This window comes from Nannochloropsis gaditana (genome assembly GCF_000240725.1).
Source record: "Nannochloropsis gaditana CCMP526 unplaced genomic scaffold scaffold053, whole genome shotgun sequence".
Lineage (NCBI taxonomy): Eukaryota > Eustigmatophyceae > Eustigmatales > Monodopsidaceae > Microchloropsis > Microchloropsis gaditana.
The window spans coordinates 72,045-81,671 of NW_005803900.1; the positions used below are offsets into that span (position 1 = coordinate 72,045).

At 54.1% G+C, this 9,627-nt stretch overlaps 1 protein-coding gene across 1 annotated transcript; it reads right to left on the reverse strand.

Moving 5' to 3' along the window:
- Nucleotides 1-2,229: 2,229 nt before the first annotated feature.
- NGA_2097100 (uncharacterized protein) lies at nt 2,230-3,464 on the reverse strand (the record flags this gene model as incomplete). The annotated part of the gene is made up of 1 exon (XM_005856022.1): nt 2,230-3,464. A coding segment is annotated over one exon (1,023 nt), but the record flags the coding sequence as incomplete, so codon positions are not given.
- Between the last annotated feature and the right edge of the window lie 6,163 nt (nt 3,465-9,627).

The following is a 9,627-nucleotide window of genomic DNA, read 5'->3' on the forward strand; positions in this document are numbered from 1 at the left end:
ATACACAGCATCTTGATTTCCAACCTTTCCTTCTGCCTCTCCTTCCTCCACCGTCTCCTTCCATTACCCTCCCTCCGTTTCGCTCTTTCCTTCCGTTCACAAGTCATCCTTTCCAGTACAATCTCATGTCATCATTTCAATACCTTCAAGAGTTCCCACTGTTGTTGGCGAAGACAAAGTGGAAGACCACGTACAGCAAAATCGCCCACCACACCTGGAATCCCCCCCCTGCCTTCTCCGCCGCCCCGGCCTTCACAGGCTCTGAGACCCGGCTGGATCCGCGTTCTCTCTGTTGCCGCAAGCGTTCCTCCATCTCTTTGATTTTCCCGGTCGGTGTTGCCTTGATCACAGGGCCGCCACTTAGCGTCCCCGCCGCCGACGAGCCCCCCCCGAGGCTCCTGTAGTTCCCTCCGCTCCCGCCGCTGGCCTGTTGTTGGTAAGTTGATTTCCGTCGTTGTCGGTAGCGGATGCCGAGATTGCGTCAGATTTGGCCGTGGGGGGCGGTGCGGTCGTAGGAGGGGAGGAAGAGGTGGAAGTGGGAAGGGAGAAGGGTGAGGAAGAGGAGGAGGAATGGTTAGAGAGGGCCGCCGCGCGACGAGCCTGGTACAAGAAAATGAGATAGAAGGGGTATCGAGTCAAGAGAAAGAGACACTACAGGCCTTCTGGCGTCATGCACCTCGGACTAGGCAGAGACAGGGGGGAGGGATGAGCCGAAGCGGACCGCAAGTGGCGAGTTTTGTCAGGGAAAAACATGTTGAGAGGACAGAGAGACAATTTATAGATATATGTAATATATATGTATGTGTGTGTGTGTGTGCAAAATGAGAATCAAGGGATCCAGCCTCCTTTGAAATCCAACGACATGAAGAGCACGGCCGTACCCGAAGGCGGGGGCTTCCTCACCCTTTCTTCAAGGACACCACCCAGGAACGGCACTCGCGCACCCCCCACGACGCACCTGAATGGACTGCATGTTGACTTGAATGTCGCGCAGGACCATCAAGATGTCCTTGTTCTGAGCCTCCAGGTGCTCCATCTTCTGCCGCGCCTGCTCGTCCACATCCACGTATAAGAACCCGCACAGGCACCGACAGCCATTCATGAAAGCCGGGAACAGCGACCGCATCAGAAAGACGAACTCGTGCTCTGTCCACGTGGGCAGGAGCCAGCTCGGAAGCTTCGTCTCCTGTAGCATGAGGGAGATCTCCGCGATCAACATAGCAATCTGTCCAGTGTAGATCCAGTTCCGGGCAGTGCTGGAGGCTTTCCCCAGCGTCAACACGAAGGCCAGCATGCCCCACGTTACGTAGAAGACAGCGATCTCCAACAAGAGTTGCGTCTCGTCAAAGCGTCGATTTTGCTTGATACCCTCGGCACCAAACTTATTATAGACTTCTCTCAACTCCGGGTCCATCAACGTATCATATGCCTCTTTCACCCGGGCAAATTCTTCCGCCGCGGTAGGGCTCTTGTTTTTGTCAGGATGCAGCTCTAATGACATCTTTTTGTACGCCTTTTTGATTTCCAAGGGGGTTGATGCCCGCGTGATGTGTAGCTCATTGTAGTGGTTGGGGCCGCGGTCTTGAAACTCCAAATATGTTTTACCCAACGCTAAAATGGCCAGAAAACTGATTGCGTAGGTTATCCCGCGTTTTCGAGGAAAGCGTCCTGGCTTCAGGAACCAGGAAGTCAGGGGGTACACGAAAAGGATGTAAAAGAAGAACGAGACGAGACCGTCCTCGCCTTGAGACATGACAACTAAGGGAGGGCAGCTTCGTGTATGCTACCAAGCGCGCCGGTCCTAGCCGCAAATGTCAACGATAGGAAAAATTTAAAGACTTAGTCTTGTCGCGAGTGGCAGAGGTCACCAAACTTTGTTCGTGTGGTACGTCCTCCCGGCAAAGACGACGGTGCTGCTTCGTGGCCCGTGTCCTCCCCTCTTAACCCTGAAGAAGCGGGGAAAAAGACACGCAATGTGTCCGTCGAGTCAGAAATTCTCAAACAAGAGCTCTACTACGCATGCATATGCTCCCAAGAACACGAAGTTGGCCAGAACCAGTGTCCTCGCCGCTCTAGTTACCGGGCGGCGTTGCGTCGAGCGTGGCGGGCAAGACACTGGCGAACAGAGAGGCCTAAGAGCCTTCCCCCCGCGTTTGGGACGTTCTCGGCTACATGATCAGAGGAAATACTGACCTGTTGCACGCGGAAATATGCTCCACAACCACTTTCACCACAGCATTCAAGGACAGGCTGGCGGGACCGACGGGTTCACTCACAAATTGCCTCCAGCACTGTCCGCGGGATCCCCCACCTCCTCACCTCCCCTGTTCAACTTCAGTCGAAAGAGCTTAATGACGCCTTGAATGTCCTTTAGCCGCGGATATTGCATTTTTAGTGCATTTACCATCCTTTTCGACAATTCCATGTCACTGTCCCTGCAATTACCACGTTTTTGCCATGCTTTTCTGCGGTTTCCAGGGACGAATGCCGGCGTTTCGCATGCCATAAACCTGCACAAAAGGGCTATTAGCACGCAAGGCGTAACCAGATGCGCCGCAACCTCGCGTTCTGCCTTCGATCCCGAGCAGGCGCGACTCTTCGAAGAAGAGCGGATTGTCGCAGTGACTTTCGATGACAAACCCCTCAAACCCATTTCCAAGCGGGCAGGACATGAAAATCGAAAGGGCCCGCCTTTGCATCGAGCTTTCTCCGTTTTCCTGTTCGACACGCAGAATCGACTGCTCTTGCAAAAGCGTGCCCCTACCAAGATTACATTTCCCAACGCTTGGACCAATACCTGCTGCTCGCACCCTTTGTGGAGCGAGCACGAGCTCGGGGACGACCGGCAGGACCCTGTCCTGGGCTGCAAGCGCGCAGCCATTCGGAAGCTCGAGCATGAGCTCGGCATCCCAATCTCCTCTCTGAGGCATGAGGACTTCATTTACATGTCTCGCATCCACTACATCAGCGACTCTGGCGCCGAGTGGGGGGAGCACGAAATCGACTACATTCTGCTGGCTCGGAAAGACGTGGTCCTGACACCCAACGAGAACGAGGTCTCCGAGACGCGCTACGTGGCCGCCCCCGAGCTCAAGGCCATGATGCGCAGGGCGGAATTGCACCGGGGCGAGAGTCCGGAGGTCATACTGGCCGAAGACGCGGCGTTGGGCGGGGCACAGGGGGTAGGAGGGCGGGACCCGGAGCAGGAGGACGTGCGGGGCCACATTTACTTTACGCCCTGGAGCCGGGCTATCATGGAGCGATGGCTGTATACGTGGTGGCCGGATGTGGGCGCGGATATGGGCAAGCTCGAGAAACACCGGGACACAGCACGGATCCATCGGATCGGTCGCGTGGATTGAGATGGGGCAGGAGCCCCGAGACAGGGACTGAGCAGCTCTGAAATCGATTGTTTTAAGGAGGAGGAGGAAAGAACGATCACACAATGATGTGTGGCTGCGAGAGGAGCACGTTGAACTATGCATTTCTTTCTCAAGGGGTACTTTCTTTGATGGTCGCATCTCAATCCCGGCCCGCTCATCATCGCGTCCTAGTCATCTATCCCTTTCCGTTCACAAACTTGCCTTGGACTTTCCTCGCGTACATCAGACGCGCCACGTGGGGCGAGGTCACCAGCTTCCCCAACACATCTTCGATGCCGTTCTCAGGGTGGCGGCTCGCAAAGGCCTCGAAGTCCAGCAGGTTCAATCTTCCGTCCCTGTCCGCATCCCACCGGAGAAATATCATGTCCACCATAACACCAATTATATCCTTGAATGGCGCGGCCTGACTCTGTACGTAGACCGGCTTAGGTACAACGCCCTCCGAGGAAGCAAGAGGAGGCGCGAAGTCCCATGATACGTCGTCATTGTCCCGTTGAAATGAGGCCATGACTCGCTGCGGGCCAGCTTCCACCTCACTGAGCGTGGAAAATATTTCTGTGCACAATGCCATTACATGGTCCTTATGGAGATAGACTTTACTGGCTGCCGCCGTAGTGGAAGAGGAAGCAGAAGAGCACTTTGGCTCGTACATATGAAAAATGACGCGGAATCGCTCTACGGGACTCGCATGCTTGAAAAAGTACATCGCGCCCACATGCTCTTGGTACTCTAGTGCGCCCGTACCATTGGCGTCTAGCACTGTAAAGAGGCGGCGGAGGAGCCGCTTCATGCACGGACCAAAGCCCTCCCCAAGGAGGGCAACAAATTCTTCTCTAGTGATGAGGACAGGCGCGAAGCGAAGAGATGCCTGGCTGCTGTTGTCTTTCTTTCTACCAATATACAAGTTTCTATGTGTTACTTGATGGTGCCGTGTCGCGGATGACGGAGAAACGGGGAAACGGTCCTCCAGCGCGAGCATCTCCTCGGGGCCGAAAGCCTTGAGCATGGTGTCCACAGTGGGAAGCAATTGTGTCGACCCTTTATTCCCCATACTACAAGTCTATATAAACTCAGTCTGCATGGCTTCAAGGCGACTCGGCTGTAGAGGAAGAGAAGGTTGGAGGTAATAAAACGGTATGCTTTGGGGATGGACAAAACAGCTAAACTTGATAAACGCGTAGCCATCAATGTCATCGTGCGGGTATAATCTCAACGTATTATGCAAGCGACCACTGCAACAACATAATGAAAATCGTCGCTGATGTACGTAGTGGACTTCGCGCATGTATATTAAAAAAATACCACAGGAAGAATTGGCACTGGCCACCAAGGACAAAAGCATGTAGCTGGGAGGTTAATGCTCGAGGTAACATGCATAAATCCCCCCCCCGCTTTTTAGATCAAAATAAATCTAATCGAGGTAACATGCAAAAATCCCCCCCCCAGCTTTTTAGATCAGAATAAAGCTAATAAAATATAGCAACAGTACGGAGAAAGTGTTCTAAAAGTCACAACGCACAACAGCTTTTTGCATGTTTTTTAACTTGTTCGCATATCGACACGACCGCATCCCCACCTATCTTCCCCGACGGCTCCCCGAGCCGCCCATACCACCATGCCTTTGTGCGTCGCGCATTATGTACGGGCTTTTGTCCACGTAGTCGCCCCGAGATTTCTGAATGTTGCGGGTCAAGTCTATAAGCAGTCCTCCATCGATCCGAGCACAGTAATCTTTAGGCGCCCCGTCATCCAAGTCGTCACCTTCCCCTTGGGCTGCGATGGAGCGAAGTTTGTGTTTCAGTCGTGTCTCTGGCAACGTTACCGGCTCTCCGTCAAATTCGATTTTATCTTTGACAAGATCTACAAGTGCGACTGGATCGTCGCAAACCACGCCATTCACCTTCACTTTTCCGAGCTCCAACAGAATCTCACAGGTGGCCTTATCGGACAGACGACAGTAGACGAGGAGCTTCAAAATGGTGCGAGGAATGCGCCCGCCTACAACGTCATCATTCAGATCTTCCGCCGAGGTGGCGCCCGCTCGTTGCTCCGCGGCTTCCTCACTGTAATGATGTTGAGACGCGGATAAAATATAGGCACCATGGATGTGACACGACTTCTCCAAAACAAGAGCCATGCCTCAGCTTTAACGCTGCGACATATTCAATCAAGCATGTTTATCAAGAGGAGAATTGCCTCAACAAGTTATGAGGCGCAACTACAGATGTTGGCCCCTGCCCCGTACAACTCGACAAGCGTGCACAAAAAGTAAGAGTTGTGAAGCCATCGACAGCGCCTCTTCAGCCCATGTTTCGCCTCCCCCCCTATACCGCATACTTACATGAAGTCCTCTTTTCGCACTCGCTTCGTGAGGCGACTGATTTCTTCCAACACCTCTTCCTTTCTGTCCACTTTGCGACGTTGATCCTCGTTCAAATCCTCATACGAAATCCTCTCGAGCTGTATCACAAACATTAGATGCTTCCATGAGCCACGGCATTCATATGATATGTATCGAAGTAGGACGACATACAACACACGTGTGTGCCCCATCTCAGCGTTTAAGCCTTTTCTTACCTCAAGAATGCTGGTCAATTTTCTGTTAAGGTTGATCAGCCTTTTTTCAGGGTCTTTGGATGCCTCGGCTCCATCATTTGTATTTCTTCGCCTGCTTCCAAACTTCCCACCCGTGTTGCTGTTTCCCCTCCCCGTTCCACTGCCTCCGCCCCCCCGTCGCCCCTGCCGCTTAACCCTCAAAGGCTGTACGCTTGCTCCGCTTCGTATCCGCCAAGACGTTGGTGTTCGAAGGGACTGTGGCAAGAAAGCTACAGTTGTGTGGACCAGGCAAAGGAGGACAAAGACGAAGAAAAGTTGTGGAGTGGACCGCTTCGTGGTGGTGCCCCTGCTGACCATTCGCCTATCCGCAAGCAGATTAAGAAATCGCAAGCCGTATTCGGGGTCCGCAAGTGGACCGCTATATCACCAGTTTCACGATGTACTCTGCCTACCATTACGGTGTGTGGTGTATTTACGGGAGTGGAAGCAGTCATGATCAGATTGTTGGCAAGATAGGGCAATGCCGGGGGTGACCGCCGAAGGCAAAGTCAACGTCAAGTCGCTCGCAGTCAGAGCCGTTGCTATGCCTGGCCCAGGCATAACCGGGTTTCCCACCAGCGGTGAGAACGCTGTGGTGTCTTCGCATTGGCATCCCTTTATCCATGAATGCTTGTGGCTGAGGAACCAGATCGGTGATTGTATTTGGGAAAATTTATTACTCATACACCCTCCCACCCACACGTGGATAGGGTGAGAAGGAGCCGCTACTTGCCCTCGTCCAACGGGGCTCGGCTGCGACGACAATGTTGCAGATTGGCGAGTATGAAAACAGCAAAGAAGCTCAAAACGTTTCGTTTTTGAAAGCCGTGTTGCAGGAGCGTGTCGATTTTCTAAATGGGGAGGTAATGCTGTTGCGGAAAGACCTCAAATCTAGTCTTCGCGCCAAGTCCTCGACCCAGAAATATCAAAAACGCCTACACACCTTGGTAACGAAGGTTCGCGAATCGGAAACAGCACTGTACGCATATAATTTGGCATTAGATAAGATAAGGACTTCAACAGATCCCGCTCAGCTTCGCCACTACCAGAAACAGCAGCAGATAGAGAATGCGGGGAGGCGCAAGGTCCTCTATGAGAGGGCCTTGCTGCGACGAGAGCTTGAGGGGAAAGCACGCGCACTATTGGATGAAGACAGGAGAATGATGGAAATGCTGCGGGGAAATGTGCGTCAGTATTTGGATTTAGAGCGCTTTCAGGTATTTGAAGAATCGCGACTGCAGCGGGATATGCTCATGAAGGAATTGTGGAAGCAAGAAGAAGAACACCTCGTTCAGGGAATGGGGGCCAATTTGCAAGATGCAGCGCTCGGAAAGGAGGGGCAACAAGCCACTTCTACTGTTCGTCAGCTCTTTGAAGAGGAAAAGAGGGAGGAGCTGTGTTCGCCGCGGTAAGTTGCGTGCGTGATATTGGACGCGATATAGGAGGGTTGACGGATCGGGGAGTCCAGCTTACATTTTGGGCATGTTTTTCCTCGTCAGAGAAACACGATTTTGCTGTGTAAGGGAAAGACTTGCCTCATGATGCTCAAAGTCACGTTCTTTTTCACGCGCTACGCAGGCAGAAGGTAGCTGACATGCTGAGGAGAGTGACCCGGGTGGAAGACGTCCGGCGTATCGGAAGGAGAAGGCACATTCAGGCAATAGACACGGGAAATCGAAATGAGTGGAGTGATGAGAGGGACCGGGAAGGTGGGGGACGAGAAGTTCCCAGCGAGGGCGGTAAAGCCGGAGTAGGGCTTGAGGAATCGAGGAAGGAGAGGGAAAACTTGATGAGGTTGCGGGCAGTGGAAAGGCGCATCGCCATGGAGATGGACGAATTGGAGTCTCAGGCGGATTATCTACGATCGGAAATGACAGCTTGCAGATGGGTCTTCGAGGAGGAAAATAAAAGGGGAACCGGAGAGAGGGAGGGCGGGCAGCTCAAAGAGGATTGTCTGTCGCTAGTGAGACGTTTGAACGCCCTGCACTGCACCGCTGGAATGATCATGAGATGAAAGAAGAGCACACATGGATTAAGAAACATGGTGCAAATGGAACGTTTGCGAGACACAGTTGGGACTGAATTATGTGATTTCTCGCCAACGCTGTTGATTTGTGCATTTTTGTAATTTCTTTGCGGCATGTCTTTGAGGTACTTCTATCGAGCCCTCACATACATTGAATTGCCAGGATGCACAAAGCTTCAAGTCTTTAAATGCCTGAGTGTACGCTGCTACTTTTGCATCTCCAGTGGTTCAAGAGGCTGCAGATTATTGGGTGCAAGCCATGTGATTTTCTTCCGTGAAGAGATATAGGCCACACCCTTTCCGCCAAAGACGGGCCTGTGTCTCGCTCCCTGTCATACCGTGCTTATGCGTTCCTTAAAACTTTTACCTTCAGTGACTATGCACATTTCTTCGTGCTCGTCATGCTCGCCTTTTTTCATTACACTCAAGCGAGCATGGACAGCAATCCGCAGTTGGTTGGCGTCTATGCGCTGCCTCAAGCAGAAACCGCAGATGCCCCCTTCTTTACATCGTGCAAAAGATGTTATTCGTCTACTTTAACCCGTAGCACTGGTCAGGTGTTCCACTACCGACCCGTCATCCTTAAGGCGACCGGGATCCCTGCCACCCCACCGATCCCATCCAAGCTGTCTTCCGCATCCGACCCTGTCTTCACGACGGCCAACAGATCTCGCAGCCGTCGAGCTTCTTGTCGGACTTCTGCACTCCAGTGACCCTCACTGCTTCTGACCAAGGCCTCATGGACCCTGCCCTGTAAGCCTCCCGGGGCGCCCCCGTCCCCACCCAGCGCCCCGGCTCCAGAGAAGGAGGAAATCACCCTCGGCTGGCTGCACACGACCAAAGCTTCTTCCGCAACGCCCGCATGGGAGCTCTCCAGGCAGCGGGTAAGGCGGGCGACAGCCCGACGGAGGACATTGGTGCGTGGATCCAGTCGGAAGAGCGGAGGGGCCACAGTCAGGACGACGCCCAAGAGTTGCAGGAAGCCCATCTCCCGCGCGCTATGACCACACGGCCAAGCCCGCAATATCAAGTGGACAATGCGCAGGGCCGTGGGGGGGTACGCCGCGATCATCTCCGTGACAGCATCGCGGATGTGTTCCATTTCGGCCTTGTCGAGGGCGTTGGCCGAAGAGCCCCGCCGGCGCGAGTGCGCTCGGAGGAACATGCCCAAGGCCATCAGGCTCTCTTGAAGAAGAAGTACCCCGTGTTCCCACCGGATGGCGGGGGAGAGAGCGCTCTCGGGGGCTCCCAGCGAGCTTGAGTCCAGAGGCTTCGTCCTCGCGGGCCCTTGTGGACCGGGGCGAAGGGCGACAGGGAAAACGTTACACCGCCCGGCTTCTCCCGCATCTCCGTCTCCATGGACTGGCACCTCAAGCTGGGCTTCACTTGGGCACGGGAGGGCAGAAGCGGGAAATATGGAGGGAGGAGTCCCGCCCTGTGCGCGTACCGGGCCCACTCCCGCCTCCAGGCCCCGCCACTGCTCCCCACGGTCCTCACTACCGTCCCTCCCAGCGGCCTTCGCACCTTGCCCAAGGCCGACCAACGGCACAGAGGATTCTTCCGGTCCACACTCCGGGAACTCGCCTCCCGCGATGCCTCCCCCCTCCTCCTGCGCCTTGTGCG